We start from the raw sequence: 20,708 nt of genomic DNA on the forward strand, positions 1-20,708 counted from the left end.
GAGCCAGGAGAGACTGTCCAACATCCTCATGTCTTAATATAAAGGCTCTATAGGAAGAATTCTAATTTTACCAACACCCTGTTACTGAAGTGGTTTCATCCATAGTAGCGGAGAAATTAAAGACTTCTTAAATAAGTTTACCCCAAACCTTTTCCATTTGATTCATCCAAATCAATCAACATGTCTGAGACTGTGTGGACCCCTAAGACGTGTGAATCAACAATTCCAAGTAACAAAAACAAGACATCTAGCTTTTCCATGGACTGGACACTGAGCCACTAATATGCTCCTTTGTGTACATACTATATACTACAAGCAAAAATGGGTTTTCAAACATCTCATAAGCTACAAAAGGAAATACTGAACTCTTCCTAACAACAAAAGGATGATAAATGGAAACTAACTTTTCTGAATTACTAACTCAGAACATGCAAATGATTACTATGGTACTTTCTTTTAGCAAATATAAATGTTAATAAGGGCTTTTGTGGGGCTACAGACTCTCCGAAGCCTATTTTTCCCAAAGGTCTGTTTTTCAATTTGAAATTCTGCTAGTATAAGATTTTTCAAGAACATCACCATAATAATTAGAAAGGAATTGTCTATAAATATATGATGTCTTGCTTGGGAATTTGTATTTAACTAAAAACAGCTCCCATTTATCTAGAAACCTTGAAGACTGACAAAATACAAAGACTTATTATCTTTTCATTCCTACAGTCTGTTCTCACGTTGTTACATTATAAATTAGAGGCCTAAGACACATACAGGCTTCTTACTCCTTTACTAATCTAGAATATAAAGAAAAAATAATCCTAATTATTAACATATTTAGGGCTTATGATGAATCTATCATGACTACCAGCCACCTGCCTGAACACAAACCTAAAGACTTCAAAATGTAAAACTAAATTTTTAGTACACTATAAAAGTTACCAGATAATTTTATAAACACATTTAAACAACTCATCATAGATTATTCATATATGTTTGGTTACATTCAGAGGACCAGCATACGTGCATATTTCTATAAGATTTTTAAACAGATCTCATAAAAAATACTATATAGCATATGGCAAAAATAACACAAAACTAGGAGTTAATAGATCTGAGTTCTAATTTTAGGTCTATTACACTAAGTTAAACTTGATAGTAAGTTAAGAATATGGATATGCTTTGTATAAAACTCAAAGAGATTTATCATTGTGAATTGTATAACTGATACTATGAGTCAAAAGATTAATAAATAAAACCAATATGCCATTCAGCTTCAATTAAAGGAACCTGCAAACTAGTGAGTACTGGAATGCGCAGCAATTATAATACGAAGAAGCTCCCAATTTTATTCTAAGATCACATACTGCATGTAGCAAAACTACATTTGCCCAACAAATAACCACAGCATTAAAAGTAAAATTATGACAGCAGCAACTTCATTAGTTTAGTTTTCTCCTACTTCTCTGGCACCTAAAAAGTGTCTGCTCTCTAGCACAAAGCAGACATTCAAACATTTGTTTAATAAATATCCTCCACAACTAAGTGGCACAATGTAACTTCACAGTCTATGCCTAATACTTATTGATTTTACTACTTCCAATTTCATATTAACCAGCACTTTAATGTTCTTAAAATCTGTGAGACTATAAATCAAATATAATTGTAACCTTTTAAATAATCCCATTCTTTTATTTCCCTAAACTCGAAAAGGTATGAAATTATTCATTAAAAGAGGAGAGTTCATACTTAAGCAAAATGAGTAATATATTAATAATAACTGCTCGGTTTATGTAAATGAAGAACTGAAAGCTGATCCTATAACATTTGTCCACTAGAAGTTACCAGTCACCAATAAAGATGTGCCACAGTTCTTCCTAAAAGTACTTCACAGTACTTGGCATTGGGCGGACGTTGGGGGTGCTGGGGCCTAGTGCTCAGGCAAGACTCTTGGGCAGGCAGATGGCTTCTCGGTGGCAGGGTGTAGGGGCCTCTGTGCGCCGGAGATCTCTCCAGTACCAAGCGCAGCTCAAGGACAGCAAGGAGCTGCAGCCTGTGGCCAGCCATCCAGGAGACCCCTGCCACAGCCCTGGGTTCTTTGTGCAGACAGTTCCAAAGGAGGCTGGCTGCCCCTGACAGCCGTCAACCTCAACCTCTGGGGAGACCCCTCCTGGCAACACTTGGAAACCCCAGAGCCAGGGCAGCAGAGCCTCCAGGCTGCAGATAGCTCAGCTAACAGTGCCTCAGGTGCCAAGTCCCAGAGAATCCAGGATCCTGACACCAAATGGCTGGTGGAGACTCAGGTGAAGGCCAGGAGGAGGAAGAGAGGGGCACAGAAGAGCAGTGGATCCCAGACTCACAGCCTGAGCCAGAAGAGCACCCAGCTGTCTGAAGGCGCCCCTGCCCACTCAGCCGCAGACCCCTGGGAGAAGGAGCATCACTGCCTCTCTGCCCGGATGGGTTCGCGTACCCACTCACTACGGTGGTTGAGGCGGGAGTCTGCCTTCTAGAGCCCTTACCCCTTGACACCCCTTGACAGAGCCCCTCTGCCCTCCCAGTGAGTCTGACAGTGACCTAGAGCCTGTGGGGGCAGAAATTCAGCATCTCCAGAAGCTGTTCCAAGAGCTGGAGGAAGCCATTATGGCAGAAGAGAGTGGTGATATGAGCATCTCTCTCATTCATGACTGAGGAAGTGCCCTGCAGGAAACAAGCCCTGTCTGATCACCAAAACTTCACACCCAAGTATGTCTGTGCTTCCCCATGAGCTTCCTGGACAAAGGAGTCATAGTAACCCTGGGCCACTGCTAACAAGAACCTAACAAGGCACCCAGAGCCCCCCTGCTCTGGCCACATCTAGCCAAAATGATTTAGTTCAGAGCTAACACAGTAGCGATGAGAATGGAAAGACCTTTTTTTTTTTTTTTTTTTTTTTAAAGACGGAGTCTCACTCTGTCGCCCAGGCTGGAGTGGAGTGCAATGGTACGATCTCAGCTCACTGCAACCTCCACCTCCAGGGTTCAAGTGAGTTTCCTGCCTCAGCCTCCCGAGTAGCTGGGATTACAGGCACCCACCATCATGTCTGACTAATCGTTGTATTTTTGTAGAGATGGGGTTTCACCATGTTGGCCAGACTGGGCTTCAACTCCTGACCTCAGGTGATCCGCCCGCCTCGGCCTCCCAAAGTGTTGGGATTACAGGTGTGAGCCACCACACCCGGCCTATTACCCTCTGAATTAAACCCAAACAAGGTAACAAGGTCTATGAGGCTCTGTACCATCCAGCCCTTCCCTTTTCTATAGCCAGATCTCATCCAACATTCCTCCTCCCTCAAGATGCTGGGTCAAAATGATACTCTTTCCCTCTTCAAATAATTCCAATTCTTTCTTGCCTCAAAGTCTTTGTCCACGTGGAATGCTATTCCCCAATTCTTCAGACTTGGCTCTTTATTGTCCTTCAAGATGCCACCTTAAATGTGACCTTCTCAGAAGCCTTCTCTAACTAGCCTACCTAAATTAAAAAGTGCCCCACATTATTTTCTATTTTATGTCTCTTTTGTTCCTTAATTGCATTTCTCACAACTCAAAATAGTATTTGTATTTTCTATCTTCCCAACTGAAATGCAAGCTCCATGAGAACAAAAATCTCAACCTCATTCATCTTGGTGTCCCCAATACTTATCATATGTTTGTAATATACTTGGCATTCAAATATTTATTAAGTAATTTCACATTTAAAAAAATCACTGTATGAGCCTATTATTAAATATATCAATATGCATACATATCTATAAAAGATTGTAAAAAAAATTTTGATGTTATCTTTGTTATTTTTAGCTGTTGAAGTAGATGTATTTTCTATATTTACTTTTCAGTATGTTCTAAAATTTTTATAGTAAACCTTTAAACTCAGAAATTAAAGATTTTAAAGTCTAACATTTCAACTGCAAAATGCTTTAAATCTTTAAGTCATATAAAATAATAAAGGTACAAAATGACTCAGGCTTATGATACAACTAATTTTTTTTTAATATCATGCTGCTTCTCAATGTCACTGTCTATACTTAGCTTCATATTTCTACAGCGTGTTAACTAATCTCGGACCACTCATGGTCCGGTTATTTAGATCAACTAACTGCCTCAAACTATGTCTTCATACTTTTTTAAATGCAACATAAAATATCTTAATAACACTCAATAAATCAAAGCACATTTCTACAACTATCCTACCTCTGTATCTATAGATAAAAATAGATAAAAAGAATAACGATAAGTCAATAATACCTGAATACTTACCCTTGCCAGGCTCTATTCTAAGCACACATACAGTAATTCATTTATTCTTTGCATCCCATTTTAGAGATAAGGAAATTTAGGCACTAACAGACTAAATCATCTACCCAAAATTACAAAACCACTGTCAGACTGGGATTCAAACTCAGGAAATCCTGCCCTAGTCTAGAGGCTATGCTCTTCATCACACTATACAAAAGTGGAAACGGGCCAGGCATGGTGGCTCACACTCATAATCTAAGCACTTTGCAGGGCTGAGGTGGGAGGATTTCCTAAGCCCAGGAATTTGAGATCAGCCCTGGGCAACATACTCAGACTCTGTCTCTATCAAAAAAAAAAAAAAAAAAGGGTGAAAACAGACTTATGGGCCAGATAAAAGTTCAAGATATAAGATGCTGTGCTTCTTTAAAATTACATTCTGTCGTCCTTATATTTATGAAAACAAAACCCAAACAGAAATTATGCACTTATCAAAAAGCTGAGTCAAACTGAACAAACCGAGTCAAAGTTTAATTTTAAAAAGGACAAATTATTGGGCCTCAGATATATTTTAGGAGTCGTATTCCAAGATTTCAGAATATTTAATAGCAAATTTTGTTATTTACCAAAAATAAATGAAGGAGAAACTCATAAGGCCATTGGACAATAAAGATCTAGAATGTAACATTAATCACAATGTTTGTATCTGCTACTTCTCCAGCCTCATTTCCTGACTCAACTCCATATATACCTTATGCTTTAACATAAAGATCCTTGGCACGGGGGGATTTTTAAAGTACGAACTATTTGAGAGCAATCCTAAATTTCTGTTATATGTACTAACTCATGGAGATAACCTCACAGGGATTCTCTAAGGATTAAGTTGGATGAAACATACAAAGTGCCTGGCAAAAATTTAAATCTCACATGCAAATAACGGATGATGCTGCACTGCGAACGGGCCCAGCAGTGACTCTGTCATCCTGGGTATTTGGTAATTCACAACCATATTTAGCATTCTCAAATGTCAATGCCTATAATAATCGTCACTCCCCACCCAGCTTCCTCACTTCACACCTATGGTTTTCCACCATGCCTTTCTCTATCTGACAAACTCATACATTCTCAGCACATACTTCTACTCTGGATATTTTAAGAAAAAAAAAAAAAAGGATTCACTAATAACCTACTAATAACCTGCATCTCCACATCAAAATTAGCAACTCCATCTTTGTAATTCAGTAAAATACAGCACATAGCCCTAGGCCCTTTTACCCTTATCACAATGTATCATCACCCTTTAAGCGGGTATGCCTTCTAGTAGACTACAAGGTAGGGTGAATATCTTACTGATCTTGAAATTCCAAACACCCAACTGGTGTCTGGCACATAGGACTCATTGAAATTTTTTGTTTGCTTGCTTGTTTTTTAATAAAGTATACAAAAGAGTGAAAAAGGAATGATACCTGAAAACATGTATATCTATCATATATCAGTTAAAATTTTTTTTAACTATAGTTATTTATAATTATACTTTGTTCCAAAGAATGGGGAAGGGAGATTTATTTTTTAATACTGCAAATGTATAACAAAAACTTCCATTAAATATTCTAATATATATTTTGTTATAACTTCAGTAAGGCATGACAAAAAGTAGATATATTTAAGGTATACAATTTGATTTGATATATGCATATATTATGAAATATTCACCACAATGAAGCTAATTCACATAATCCATCACATCACATCCTTACCTTTTTTATTTGGTATGTTAAGAACTCTTAAGGTCTACCCTCTTCACAAATTTCAAGTATAGTATATGATACTATTAACTACAGTCATACTGTTATACATTAGATCTCCGAACTTATTTATGTTGCATAACTGCATCTTTGTACTTGAAGTTTCAACATCTCTCCATTTACTCATTTCCCTAGCCCCTGGTAACCACCACTCTACTCTGTACATTTGATATTTTCAGATTCCATGCAGTATTTGTCTTTCTATGTCTGCATTATTTCACTTAGCATAATGTCCTCCACACTCATCCATGTTGCCGCAAATGGCAGGATTTTCTTCTTTTTTAACACTGAATAAGATTTCATGGTGCATGTGCATATGTATCACATTTTCTTTATGCATTCATTGATGAACGTTTAGGTTGTTTCCGTATCTTGGCTATTGTGAAAAATGCTGAAAAGAACACAGCAGTGCAGATATCTCTAACAGGTATTTTCAGTAAATGTAGCAAGGATACTAGATAAGCTACCACAGTAGTGGCCTTTTAAGAAACACAATATTTATACATATTTTCATATTTTTAGATTATGCAATCCACTCTCAGGCAATTTTCAGGTTTACATTAAAAAAAGTTTTTTTTTAATTAGCCATCTGTGGTGCCTCACAGCCTGGGAGGCTGAGGCGGGAAGATTGATTGACTCCAGGAGTTTGAGGCTGCAGTGAGCTATGATCATGTCACTGCACTCCAGCCTGGGCAACAGAGTGAGACTACATCTCCAAAAATAAATACATAAATAAATGTTTTTAAATAGTCAATTTCAGCATCTTTATACTTCCAGTTATTCATACCATAGCTGACACAAAATAGTCACTAAATAATGTTTAAAACTCTATGCACACACAGATATATTCACCAACGACTGGCTTTCTCACTTTAACCCTCTATAGTTCTTTTTAGGACCCATATATAACAGACCTAGAACCAAACAAACTTTTTTCTTTTTTTTTTTTTTTGGAGACAGGGTCTCACTCCGCCATCCAGGCCGGAGTGCAGTGGCCTGATCAGGGCTCGCTGCAGACTCAACTTCCCCCAGGCTCAGGTGATTCTCCCATTTCATCCTCCTGAGTAGCCAGGAATACAGGTGCACATCACCACGCCCAGCTAATTTTTTTTGTATGTTTTGAGGAGATGGGATTTCACCATGTTGCCCAGACTGGTCTCGAACTCCTGGGCTCAAGTGATCTGCCCATCTTGGCCTCGAAAAGTGCTGGGATTACAGGCATAAACTACAGCGTACAACCCCAAACAAACACGGCATAAACATCAGAGGGTATAGTTACAAATGCAAATTCAAAAATAGCCATGGGTACCTACAATTGCACTTTAGCTTTTCTTTCTTAATATGGTACCCAGAAGAAAGAAATGGCGAGGATTAATACAGTCTGAATATGTGTGGCAAAGCAGAAATAAGAGCTAAACATGACAATGGTTCAAGGCATTGGGGAAACAGAGCAAAAATTACATATACGTCATTAATGAAAAGGCTAGAGATTTATTGCTGGACAATAGGAATAAAGAAGGGGGATTAAGATTATCTAGTTATCCAACATCAGACTTTTTAAGAAAGAAAAAAAAAGACAGTAATAGAAAACATGGGCCTGTGCAACTTGCAGTGTGCTGAGTAGGAGACAAAAACTTCAAACAAGGGCTTAAAAAGCCTTTTTACTTATTGAGAATATTGTAAGAAACTACAGATCACTTTCACTACCCTAGGGGGTTTTGATGAGGCTGCTTATAATAAGGCTGTTTAGTATTCTGTAATCACATAAATGAGATATTCATTTCAAGCATTTTTTGAATTAAAATCCCAGCACTTAATTCAATAAAATAGTTTTTGAGGTGTTTCAGTTCCATATAATATCAAGTTTAGGAAGATCAAAAAGAGGTAGAGAAAGTGAAAATGACTAGAGAAAAAAAAGTTACACAGAGGCCAAGATCCATAAGCACACATAAAAACAAATTCATATGCAAAAAGAAACACTCAGACAGATACAGGTATTTGGGCTCTGAGATGAAATGTTAGTTCAAGTAAACTGCGCTTGCCAGGCTCCGTGGCTCCAGTCAGCCTGTAAGTACTGGAGGGGAGTTACCACTATCTTATGAAAACACCGAATAGACATTATTGAACATTCTGCAACTGCTCCTAGCCTTAATCCTGAAATTGTTTCACTTTAAAGGATAGAGCTGACAAAGCCTAGCAGAAAGGAAATTACTCTCGGGACTGTAGCCATGATGCTTGTGCTATATCGCACCAAGGGCCAAAGGAAATAAAGCCAAAAATCAAATCAATCATTGGCTTGGGGTTCCCTACCCCCAATTTAGAACTTTCCTAGTAATGAAGTTCTCCGAGGAGGAAACGTTCAGCTAGACTAGAGGAACAGGAGGCTGAGAACAGAGCCTTAAGAGGGAACCACCCTTAAAATCAGCAACAATGAAACTAGTCAAGGAAAACAGTTACAGAAGGTAGAATTAGACAGTGTCAAGAAAGACTGAATATCCAATGTATACTAATATAAAGATCTAGATGGCTAAAGAACAGAACAAACCTTTTAGATTTGGCATTAGAAATAATCATCTATAGATTAAGCTTGAAATTCACACAACAATGAAATTTGGAAGTTAATATTGAAACAAGTAATATGCCAGTAGTCTGAAATATTGTTATTCACAGCTAAGGGTTCAGGAGAGACTTCGACTCTTGACTTATAACTTTAGTTCAGTCTGGAAACACTTATCCTTTTAATACATGGAATTCTAAAAGCTTTATATAAGCATTTTATGGCAAATATATTGTCTTTGGATATCAAAAGTATTTGTTTTATTTGTAAAACAACTGGCAAATACATTTGCAACTGTTTTTCTGTTGACAACTTTGTAAATCATCACATAAGCCCAATTACATTTTTTTAAAAACTAATCTTTATATTAAGAAATGGGCACATTTGAAATAAAGAAGATTCTCTATCACAAATAGTGTGTTTCTTCTTGGATTTTTCAAGGGCTTACACTAATTTAAATCATTCTATAAATTCTGTATGCTTAATGATAAAGGTAATTTTTATTTCTTAGACTTCATATAAATAGCCAGATTCCTTTCTATGCTAAGAATAAAGCCGATTTTATAAAATTTCATCTAAACATTTTCATAGCCACTCCAATAATTAGAATTCTCAAGACCTCTCCTTCTAAATAATTTCCTAACTGGCATCCTTATCTCTGTTATCTCCTCATTGCCATCCACCCAGAATTAGCTTTCTCAAACACAAAGGACGTCATCCCCATCTTCAAAAACCACAATGCCTCTCACCTCCTAATGACAGGATATAGATCTGCAACTTCAAGAGTTTATTAACAAAACACTCTGAAAGTTCAAAATGCCTTTTACCTTAAAAATTAAAATATATGTACATTTTCCCTAACGTGCATATTTAGAAACCTTCAAATAGTTTTATATCTCTCAAATAATCTAATAAAATGGATATGCCAAGAAAAGGTATCATATTTGTCCTGGGTGTCTCATTCTTCCCAGTATACAGCCGAGTACCCCAGTTTTAAATGTGCTGACATTTTGATACATACTGAATAGACTAGGGAATTGTAAAGCTCTTGATAATTTGGCCCCAACCTTCTTTCTTCTTGCATTCCCCATTACTCTACATATACCTTATACTTAACTCTAAAGAAAAGTATTTACCCCCTTTACTCCACTAGAAGTCCTACCTATACATCAAGGTCCAGCTCAAATCCTGCCCTCCTCCAGGTAATAATCTCTAACAGCCTCTTCCTTTCTCCTACACTTTGCAGTCCCTTGTGGTGCTAATCACAATCCATCGCATATTGTTTGTATAAGGATGCATACAACATACCAGCTAAGAATCCAAGCTTTGGAACCAGAGAAACCCTGGTCAACCTCTAACTCTGCTACCTACTAGATGTGAGCTTGGGCAAGTTACTTAAGATCATCCAGCATGTTTCCTAATCTACTATATGAAGATAAAGACAGCAACAATAGAAACTGAGGACTACTTGTGGGGGAGGTAAGAGGAGGGGTAAGGGTTGAAAAACTATTGAGTACTATGCTCAGTACCTGGGTGACGGGATCATTGGTAACTAAAATCTCAATATTATGCAATAAACCCAGGCAATGAACCTGCATGTGAATCTAAAATAAAAGTTGGAATCTAAAACGAATTTAAAATAAAAGTTGGAAGGAAAAAAAAAACAGTAGCTATCTAACAGGATTAGTCTCAGAATCAAAAACAGTGATGTATAATATAAAAAGCACTTGGCACAATACTAACACATAGGAATAGTTTAATAAATGTGCCTATTATTACCTAGTCTGAGTCCAAAATGGTGAGACCTACATCTTATTCTTTTTTTAAATTCTTTCCCACTTCTCATTTGTGTTATTCTGCTTGTACTTAATAATTATTTAGTTAATAAAATCTGATCAATTCAGAAGTAAATTCCTAGGTAGATCTTAATGATGTAAAGGCCAAACTCCAGTAAATGTCAAAAATGGCTTACTATCCACATTATTAGCAGTTAGTTTTAGTATTAGCTTAGCCAATATGTACATTAACTATCATATTACATAAATGCAGATCTCTGACAATCATTGTGAAAGTGTTCACACCACAATTATCATCAATGATTAGGCCACTATCAAAAATCCTTGATATCATTACGCGAAAAGAGCCTAAATTAATCTGAAAACACCAGCATGTATCCAGCCACAAAGCAAGCCTTTGGCAAGCTAAATGATCCTGTGTCCTCCTTTTGCATAAAAGGAAGCTAAATCTTGGATCCACTTTTCTAACTGGCCCTCTGAATTCTTCCTGTGCTATAAGATTCCCAACTGAGGCCAGTTCTGCCATGGTATTCTTTTTTTTTTTTTTTTTTTGAGACGGAGTCTTTCTCTGTCCCCCAGGCTCACTGCAAGCTCCGCCTCCCGGGTTCACTCCATTCTCCCGCCTCAGCCTCCCGAGTAGCTGGGACTACAGGCACCCGCCAACACGCCCGGCTAATTTTTTGTATTTTTTTTTTTTTAGTAGAGACGGGGTTTCACCGTGTTAGCCAGGATGGTCTCGATCTCCTGACCTTGTGATCCGCCCGCCTCGGCCTCCCAAAGTGCTGGGATTACAGGCTTGAGCCACCGCGCCCGGCCTGCCATGGTATTCTTAAGAGTACCAAGGGATGCAATGTTTCCAGACCAATTAGATTACTACCAATTCTTAAATGTTCAGAATCAAATAGATCAAATGGATATGAACAGATTCTTTAATCCTGTAGTTAGCAACAATAATACAACTACAGCAATGACCAAAGACTGGTGAAGAAAAGAACTGGTAATGATACTTAAAGGGAAAGAGAAAGAGGATACAGTAAATGATGGCTTTAGGAAGTTCAGAAAGAGCAACGTCACAAGAGGAACAAAAGGTCTCTCAGGCTATCTGAATCCACTTTGAGTCTACAGACACAATGGAAACATTAACATGTGTAAGTTATTCGTAAAATATTACTGAAAGCAACATACATATCCCACAGGCAAACCAACTACTAATAAAAATAAATAAGGAATACAACTGATTTCATTAAAAGTTCAGTTTAACATTTTCCCAATGACAGTCATGCTAATTTATTTCCATCTAAATTAATGAAAGCCCCACAACACAAATGTGTGTAACAGTAATGGGGAAAGTGGCCATTATAAATGGTATTATATGTTGAACTAAGAATATATTAAATTTTAACTGAGATTTTAATACTTCTAAGATACATGTTTTTATATATGTATATTTCTAATAACATGCCAAATCAGTGAAATGGTATTACAGTTAACATAAAACCTTCATACAGGCACTAAAGAATGTACTTTAATTCATTCTTTAAAAGGATAGAGGCGAATATTTTCAGTTAAAATTTGTTATTAAAAATTCTGAAACAATTAATTCCATAAGAAATAATGTAATGTTTCAATTATTTGGCATTTTTTTGTTTGTTTATTTCCCTTTCATAAGCTATTTCTCAGCGACCCTATCTGGGTGAGATTGGTCACTCCCTACCGGGATCAATTCATCAACTCTAAATCTGTTAGGCAAAGAAGGAAAAAAAAAAAAGTATTGTTTTGAGTTATTAAAGCACTGCTTTAGAATACAATCACCAAGCTCTCAGTCACCTATCCCTAACTTGCTTTAAATTTCAATCACTTTCAAAGTAAGTGCCCTAAATATATAATAAGTGCTGTGTATGTAATTTAAAACCCTTACTATATAATGTTATAAATATTGGTTCCGTCTCGTCAAAAACATTTGTACAGTGAACTCTGAAAAGGTAATATTTAAAAAGGAAAAGAAAATATAAACTTGTATTCATTATGACAATGGGTCTGTTTATTTGGATGATTTGTATAGTTTTGAGCAATAGCAGTTTATTTGAGCAAATAAACACAGGATAATTTAAAGGCAATTTACTCTTAAAGTACACTAAATCCCTGAAGTAAAACACTTGAGAGGCAAACTGCAGTGAAAAAGAATGTTTTACACATTTTATTAGTCAAAGGCTAACTCTTACGGAGCTTCTAAAGGTAAGTATTAAAAATGCCAATCTCGAGAGGAAAACAGAAAAGTGATTTTGGCTGTCATTTTGCAGAGCTATTAAGAATACTCACAGCTAAATCACAACTTTAATCAGGAGCCAAAGAGACCATTTCTTCTCTCAGAATGCTTTCAAAAATTTTCAATTTTCAAAATTCACGTGAGGTTTAGTTCTCCTATTACTGATGCTCTACTCCATCTCTATCCATTAACGCTGCCTAGAATATGACACCACACCACAGTATTTTGTAAATTCAGTCTATGGTTTTACTTCCTGAAGTGTACACTAATGCTAATAAATTAGGTTCTAGGCTTTGCATAACATTTACAAATAGAACCACAAAAGAAAGCACTATTCATACAATCTTAAGAATGGGAAAGAGCCCTATAGAGGCCATACAGTTCAAAGAAATTTTCAATATTTTCTAACTTCATCATAGATTTTCAATTTACTTTTACCAAGTGCCTATATGGGTGCCTATATGGGTGCTATTGACTGTTTTTACATCAACTTATTAAAATAACAATTTAATTTGTATATTGTGTAGTTTTATGATTTAAACTTTAAGTGGAAATGTTTAACTTGTTAAAAATCAATATTCTGACAAAAGGAAAGCAAAAGAACATTAGAAATAATTCTGGGTATTCTTCTAGCAAACTTATTTTAAAGCCCTATGGCACAAACTCATTTTGTGTGATACATCGGATTTTTTTTCAATAAGAATCACCTTTTTCCCCCAATGCCTTAAATAAGTATAGAGAAATTTAAGTCTTAAAAAGGATTGTAAATGGCTTATTAAAGTTCCATCTGAGCAATTTTCTTGATGTGATCTACACAGTATAAAATATACTTATTAGCAGTCAATAAATACTAAATTTTATGAATTGCTTGCCTTTTTACCAATTACTTTTTGACAGAGCATTAGCCAATTATGTATTAACCAAATTTTTCTACTCCAGAAACCTAGAACCACTTACACCTTCTAGAAGCCTAAATATTTCTGCTCCTTCCCTTCCTGCATGAGGCATTAAATCTTCAAATTATAGTCTTATCTATCAACTTTCCTAATAATCACTATTCTTCACTATACTGTTACTTGCCACATTTTTATTTGGAGAATAAATATTATTCAAGCATAAGGCTGTCTGACCTATCTTCTCACTCAAACTATACTATGCTCCTAATACTGATTATTCTATAATCACTTTATCCCAGTTACCCGACTGGTAGGTTTGATGTATCAAGTTCCATTTAATAAGGTGTGATATGCTTCAGGGTAAAGTTAAACATGCTGACCATTATGTTCTATACTCTACATCCTCCAAAGCTTTTAAAGTTTACCAACATCCTTCTTCTCTCTAGAATAGTAAATATCCTATCATAGAACCCAGAGAAACTGCTTGGCTTTAAAGAATATAGTTTCTGAGCACTTGTCAGAGAAGCTGTTAGTAACTTCCAGACGCCCGCTGGACCATCATTTTGGTTAAATTAATCACGGGTCATCTTGTGCCACTTTAAACTTTTTAGTCTTACAATAATTGTAGGAAATCTACAGACCTACTTTAAAAATAAGCGAAATACTAAAAAAAAAAAAAATCATTATTTTAGCTCCATTACTTTTCCCAAAGAAATCATTTCAGGGTCCTTATATCATAACTTTTACTTAAACCACAACTGATCCGTTGTACATAACACCGGAAGGCTTTTAAAAGGATACATTTCTGCACTTAACCTTACAAAACACGTTTCCAAGTTTTCAATTACGAGAACGTTCTATATAAAAAAAAAAAAAAAAAAGGTGCTGGTGCAGTCTATCAGAACTGTGCTGCTAGCTGCAAGCCCCGAGTATGCTGCACTTTGCAAATTTTAGGTATAATTTCTGGTTACCTGCTGAGGTTTCTGCACCCTTTGTCACCCAGTGATGCTCCCACCACCAAACACTTTCCATCACTTAAAACGGACCCCACAAAAAAATGCACAGTAAACTTAGGCATTTCTGCATACTAACACGGAACCACTAATATCACTAGGTATTATGGCTCTCAAAGAATTCCCTTTAGCAGGCTCCCCTGGGACGTTGTGCTCAAGCGGGGCTTTGAACCGGTGAGACTCGCTGCCAGCTGCCTTTGCAAAAGCAGCACCAGAGGTAGACTCAATACCGCAATGCTGCTGCTGACTTTTTCTAGCAGCTTCAAAAAAAAAAAAAAAAAATCAGCCCAGTGCCCTGCAGACCCTGCTGGCACTTCTGCAGCACGAAAGAGAAACCACCGCATTGCTCAGCTTGGAAGATTGGAGAGCCCGACTGAAGGAAGGGGAATCAGTGCCGTCGAGAGGCTCGGCGAGGGCGGCGTGGCGGGGTGAAAACGGAAGACGTCCGGAGTGCAGGGGACCGCGACGAAGCAGCAGCCAGGGCGCCGCATCGCGCCCTGGCCGGGGCCGTGGAATAGCGGACGTCCGGCAGAGATGCTGGCCTCTGCACGGAATGGGGGGTCCCACCGTGGCCCGCCGAGCCCCGCCCGCCGCCTCCCGGCCCCTCACCTGTCATGAGCGCCGGGCTGTCGCCGGCCGCCGCGGCGGGAGAGGAGGCGGCAGTTGCGGCAGAGCCAGTCGCCCGCCGCCCGCGGAGGTGCCGGGGCACAAGCTCGCATCCGTCCGCCGCTCCGGCTACCAGCAGCCCGAGCACCAGCAACGCAGCCCAGCGCCGCCGCCGCCGCAGCCAACCCCAGGCTGGGCCGGGAGTCGAGGCGGGATGAGGGCGCCGAGGAGGAGCCGGGTGAAAGCTCAGCGGCGCCCCGGCCGCCTGCAGCTCGCCCGCTCCGCGAAGCGCCGCCACCGTTGCCGGCGACTCCTCCGGCCGCCCCCGCCGCCTCAGACGCTGGCTCCCGCCGGGCGCCAGCCTGGTCCCGTCGGCACCGGCGGCCTCCGGAGCCCTGATCCCGGCTGCGTTCATTGGTTCCGGTTATTTAAAAAAAAAAAAAAAGGTGAGGGGTAGAAAGGTACGGCGTCTTCAGGCAGTGCACGACACCCGCGCTGCTGCTGCGGCGAGACCGGGAACCGCTGCTCTGGCGCCGCCAAACACCAGCCCCAGCGCCCGCGCCGCCGCCGCCGCCGCCGCCGCGGCGCATCCCCCCTCCCCCTCCGGCCCGCGCTGGTCGTAGTACCACGCTCCGCCGGGACGCCTCCCTCCCCTCGCACATTCGCTCGCATACCAATCCCCCGCCTCCCTCAGGCCCTCCACAGCGCAGGCGCGGCGCTGCTGTACTGCGCGTGCGCGGCACCCCAGCCCCGCCCCGGAGGCGTTCCTGGACGGAAGGTAGTACCGCGGGGCGGTTGCTAACGCTTTAGCGAGCCGCGACGATAGGGGGCGGGGAAGAAGGGGGACGTGTACCTCTCCCTCATTCACGGCACCACCGCGAGGGGGAGTGGGGGCTACAAGGGGGCGGAGAGAAGAGTCCAGACGTCCCACATCCTGAGGGCGCGTTTCAGCCTCGTGGAGTTGCATGGATCAGGAAAATCTTGCAATCGGAAAACAGCAGCATCCCCGTAATTTCAATATAGGTAGGGCTTACAAGTGGCTGTTTAGACGCGGTTAGCATAACTTAGCGCTTTATTTACTTGCCAAACATTTCACAAAGCGCCTGCTATGTGTGAGTGTACCAGGCATTGCTCTAACCGTTTTACACATTTACATGCTATAACTCGAAAATTATCGTTATCCCCATTTTACGAATGAGGAGAAGAAGGCCCAGAAATGTGAAGTTGTCCCCAGTATCCCACAGCTAATTCATGGGAAATGAGCGAGATTTAGCAGCCACTGAAAAGGCCTATTTAAGAGAATTTACTCTAGCTTCTGACTCTCCTAGGTATAGACATTTACCTGAACTCATCACCTTCCCACCCCCATCCCATCCCATCGATTCTGTGCTGTATCCTGAACCGGCTGACAGAACAATGATGTAGACTTGACTCGTTTTCGCCAACCTGGAATGAAGCAAAGTTCTTGTGCACCCAAGATCTGCTCTCTGTTGTAAATCCTGTTCAGACCTGGTCATTGCTTTGGATAAATAAAGAACCGGAATCTTTCTCATCCAAACTAGTTGCCAGCAGATTTTTAAGGCCACCTCCCTTCAAATTTAAAAGGAAGTGTTGAATGTAATGTCACTATAAATTAAAAGCCCTGGAAATTCACACGCAAGGAGGCATTCGCTCTCCCAGGGACACAAAATTGTTTAAAATTTACAGATAGGGTTATTAAACACGAAGATCCTTTTGCTATTGGGTTTTGTTGGTTTGATTCTGCTTATTGGTTTGTTTGCTTGCTTTCTCAAGCCAAGAAGATACTCAAATTACATTCTCCTAAAGTATTTCTTAGGTAGCCTGGCCGAGATAACCACAAATATCGTTTATTGTGGAAGGGCAGATGCACACTTTAGAAAAGAATCAAGGATATCTTTGAGGCTAAGTCAATCTATCAACAATTATTTCTCAGCAGACTTCTTGTGGGCATAGTGTTCAGGTGGCAATTCTTTATAGGGCAACAGGGAGATTATATTTCCCCTGCTGAAAGGCACAGCGATGAAGTCACACCAGAGTGCTGAGTGCCCACCAGAGAAGATAATTCTGCTAGGGGACCAGAACAATATAAATAACAAGCTTGTTCCTGCTCTCCAGGAGGCATCATTTCATTTATTAAATGTTTACTAAGTACCTAGTATGTGCCAGGCAGGGTACTTAGTGGTGAGGGTTAGGTAAGAGACACTTGAAAAAGGCAATTAAGTCAGCAGTCAGGGCTATGAGATAAACAGCACAGTCCCATGACTAAGGCATCTTACAATCTTTTTAAGGAGATAAAATTTACACCCATTAAACAATTAGAGGCTAATACAAGGTAGTAATCAGTTGCTAAATGGTGTAGTGCAAACTGTTACAGCAGTAACAGTATAAAACCACGAACAAATTAACAAATCACAGGGGCCAGGATTCTTTAAACAAAGATGATTTAGTATTTTTTTCTTCTTTTAAAGATAGGGAGGGTGTTGACATTGAGAGTGTATTGGAGTTATAAGTGTTTATTCCTCTCACTACTGGAACCGGAAAGGAACTAGGGATCCGGCAAGCACTAAAAAGACCAAGGCCAGGCAGGCCAGGGGCCAGGAATAAACCCTCCACCGCCGATCATCTTTGCCGCAGGTATAGAAGTTTCCAGCTGTTAAATGAATAGCCAGAATGCACCTTGCTGAACAGAGGTACGTGTCACTGTGCATCACAGCATAAACCTAAGAACAGAAAGGAGGAAATCCATTCCTTGGCAAGAAAAGCCCAACCCTAGAATTATATATGCTTCTATTTGCAAGCCAAACATAAACACAAGACTCCAAATGAGGCAATCGCTTACTTTTCTCCCCAGGTTTCCTTTCCCACCTCCACGCTTTTGTTTTCCCTTTCCTCTCCCTTGTTCTCACCACCCCAAAGCTTTCTCTCCTTCCCTGTCGCCAAATCCCATTCAAAATCTACCCTGAGGCCCTTTTCCTTGGCACCTACCCGACTCCTACAGCCAGCCTATACCTCTCAATGTCCAAACCTCATGATATGCCTTTTTTTTTTTTTTTTTTTTTCAGAACGTCTTCACTGTTCCATTTTCACCAAATCATGACTTCAAACACCTGATGGGCAGCATCGAGCTCTAGAATCAGGCAAACCTGAAAGAAATAGCAATTCCACCACTTTTCAGCTGTGTTACGTGCAGACAGGTTAATCTGTCCTCAGTTTCCCTACTCTTAAATTGGGGATCCAACCATGCCCGCCCCACAAGATTGTTGGCGGCGGCGGGAGAATAAACAGGGAAAGCCCTTGCGCGGAACCCGGCACACAGGTGCGTTGCCATCCCTTGGGGAGAACTGGCTCTGGGCGCGCATTCTAAGCGTGTTCTTGGCTTAGGATAAACGCATCGTACTTTGTCTGCCCATGTTGTTTGATTGCATTTTCTTGCAAATCCCAAACTACTGGGCGCGCCCTGCACAGACGCACAGCGGGATCCGTGCACCGGCCCCTCCCCATCCCAGAGGCAAGCCTGCCCTTCCCAAGAGTCGGGCTCCCTATCTCCCTCTTCTCCCCTCGCTCCCGCACAGCCCACAGCGCGCGCCAGCTCGGACTCGGAGAACCGGTTCCCGGCCGGCGGGCGCGGCAGGGCGCCTGCGCCACCGCAGCCCCGCGCATGCCCACTGCCTCCTGCTGGCTTCCCCCAGGTGCGCGAGTTCTCAGGCTCCTGGGTTCCGGGACGCCGCGCGCCGCTGCCCGCCGGGCTTCCGGCTCCCACTCTGCGGGCTAGGCGCCCGGCCGCCGCGAGATGACGTCACCGCGTGGGCGGGCGCGGCGGGCTGTCAGTGGGGAGGGCGGTGGGCGTGGGGCGGTAGTAGGGGTGGAGGTATAGAAGAGGGGAATTCCGGCGCCTCGCCCTCCCACTGATCGTCTCCTTCCCGTCTTTGACTTCCCCGCGTGGCCCTGGAATGTCGGGACTGACCCAGCAGGGTGGTCCAGCCTGGTTCGCTTGCTCTTGATGGTGAAGCCCCTCGGAGAGCTGCCTTTGGTGGAAACCCTGTTAGGTACCGAGTTTTCCCGCTGACTCTCGACAAACGCTAACAAGAGACTCGAGGTGCTGAGAACTTTGGAAACACCTCTAAAGTGATATAGACAATGTGATGGCTCCATTCGATCAATGAAGCCCTAGCATAAAAATGGGGTCCTCAATTGTTTAATAAAGCACTAGGAATAAAAGTGACACCGTGGAAGTAACTCATTAGCAAGACCCTTGCTCCCTAAACCCAATAAAGCATGAGATAATCCTCAAGTGGTGTAGTGAAGATGGAAAATTTTATTGTTGCTTTCTTTGGGAGCAGAGGAAGGAAGTCTTTTTAAGTGTCTTGCATCCAGGGTAGGAAGTTAAAAACTCTAGATTTAACTAACATAGTTTTTTAAAAGCCACTCAACAGAAGCAAGTTAACTTTGCCCGCTAAAGTCCAGTGCAGTCAGAGGGCATGTGGGGTGAGTCGTTTATATTATTAAATAGGATATGTTTGCTCTATACTGCTTAATTTGAGGTGTTACATGAATATTATTGATCACATGGTAACTGACAGGTGCTGAAGCAGTAGGAATGTTGACATTTTCCATAAAAAGAGGACTAGAATTGTGATGGAGCTGAATAAAGATCATCACAATTGAAAATGGTGAGAAAATGATGGCTATTATCAAAAAGACGAATAAGTGTTGATGAGGATGTGGAGAAAAGGAAACACTGGTATACTGTTAATGGAAATGTAAACTAGTATACCCATTTTGGAAAGTAGTATGGAGGTTCCTAAAAAACTAGGAATAGAATTATCGTATGATCCAGCAATCCCACTTCTGAGTATATATCCAAAGGAATGGAAATCAGTATGTCAATGAGATATCTGCACTCCCGTGTTCATTTCAGCATTATTTACAATAGCCAAGATATGGAAGCAAACTAAATGTCCATCAACAGATGAATGGATAAGGAAAATAGGGTATATACACACAGTAGAATACTATAGAGCCTTAAAAAAGAAGGAAATTCTTCATTCACTGCAACATGGATGGAACTGGAGGACATTAGGCTAAGTGAAATAAGCCAGGCGTAGAACGACAAATATTGTATGACCCCACATATGTGGAATCTTAAAAAAAGTTCATCTCATAGAAACAGAGTATAAAGGTGATTACCAGAGGCTGGTAAGTGGGAATGGGGAGAGGGTTGGGGAAAGGGAAGATGCTGACCAAAGGGTACAAGGTTACTGTTAGACTGGAGGAATATGTCTGAGTGATCTATTGTACTTCACAATAACCACAGTTAATGTCTATTTCAAAATTGCTAAAAAGATAGATTTTTAACATTCTCACTACAAAAAAGGTTAAGTCAGTGAGATAATAGATATGTTAGCTCAGTTGAATTGTTCTACAATGTACATATAGCTCAGAACATTGTACCCCATAAATATACACAATTAATATTTGTCAATTAA

At 40.5% G+C, this 20,708-nt stretch overlaps 1 protein-coding gene, 1 long non-coding RNA gene and 1 pseudogene across 4 annotated transcripts in view; 2 read left to right on the forward strand and 1 right to left on the reverse strand.

Moving 5' to 3' along the window:
• The window catches only part of STIM2 (stromal interaction molecule 2), a 178,786-nt gene that overhangs the window by 150,498 nt on the left and 7,580 nt on the right, over positions 1-20,708 (reverse strand). For 2 of the 3 annotated variants that reach the window (XM_032135447.2, XM_032135446.2), the window contains exon 1: positions 15,205-15,775. The exons of the other annotated variant lie outside the window; for it this stretch is intronic. In XM_032135447.2, the coding sequence (XP_031991338.1) occupies positions 15,205-15,616 (412 nt within the window). In that variant the 5' untranslated portion in view covers positions 15,617-15,775. Of the gene's footprint in view, positions 1-15,204; positions 15,776-20,708 lie in introns of those variants that run through there. 3 annotated transcript variants of the gene reach the window in all.
• On the forward strand, positions 1,873-2,682 carry LOC116456681 (protein PIMREG-like; annotated as a pseudogene).
• LOC131381656 (uncharacterized) lies at positions 16,056-16,759 on the forward strand. Its single transcript, XR_009210534.1, has 2 exons — positions 16,056-16,224; positions 16,530-16,759. It is a non-coding gene; the product is annotated as an uncharacterized LOC131381656 (long non-coding RNA).

This window comes from Hylobates moloch, unplaced genomic scaffold, assembly GCF_009828535.3.
Source record: "Hylobates moloch isolate HMO894 unplaced genomic scaffold, HMol_V3 SCAFFOLD_17, whole genome shotgun sequence".
NCBI classification, from domain to species: Eukaryota; Metazoa; Chordata; class Mammalia; order Primates; family Hylobatidae; genus Hylobates; species Hylobates moloch.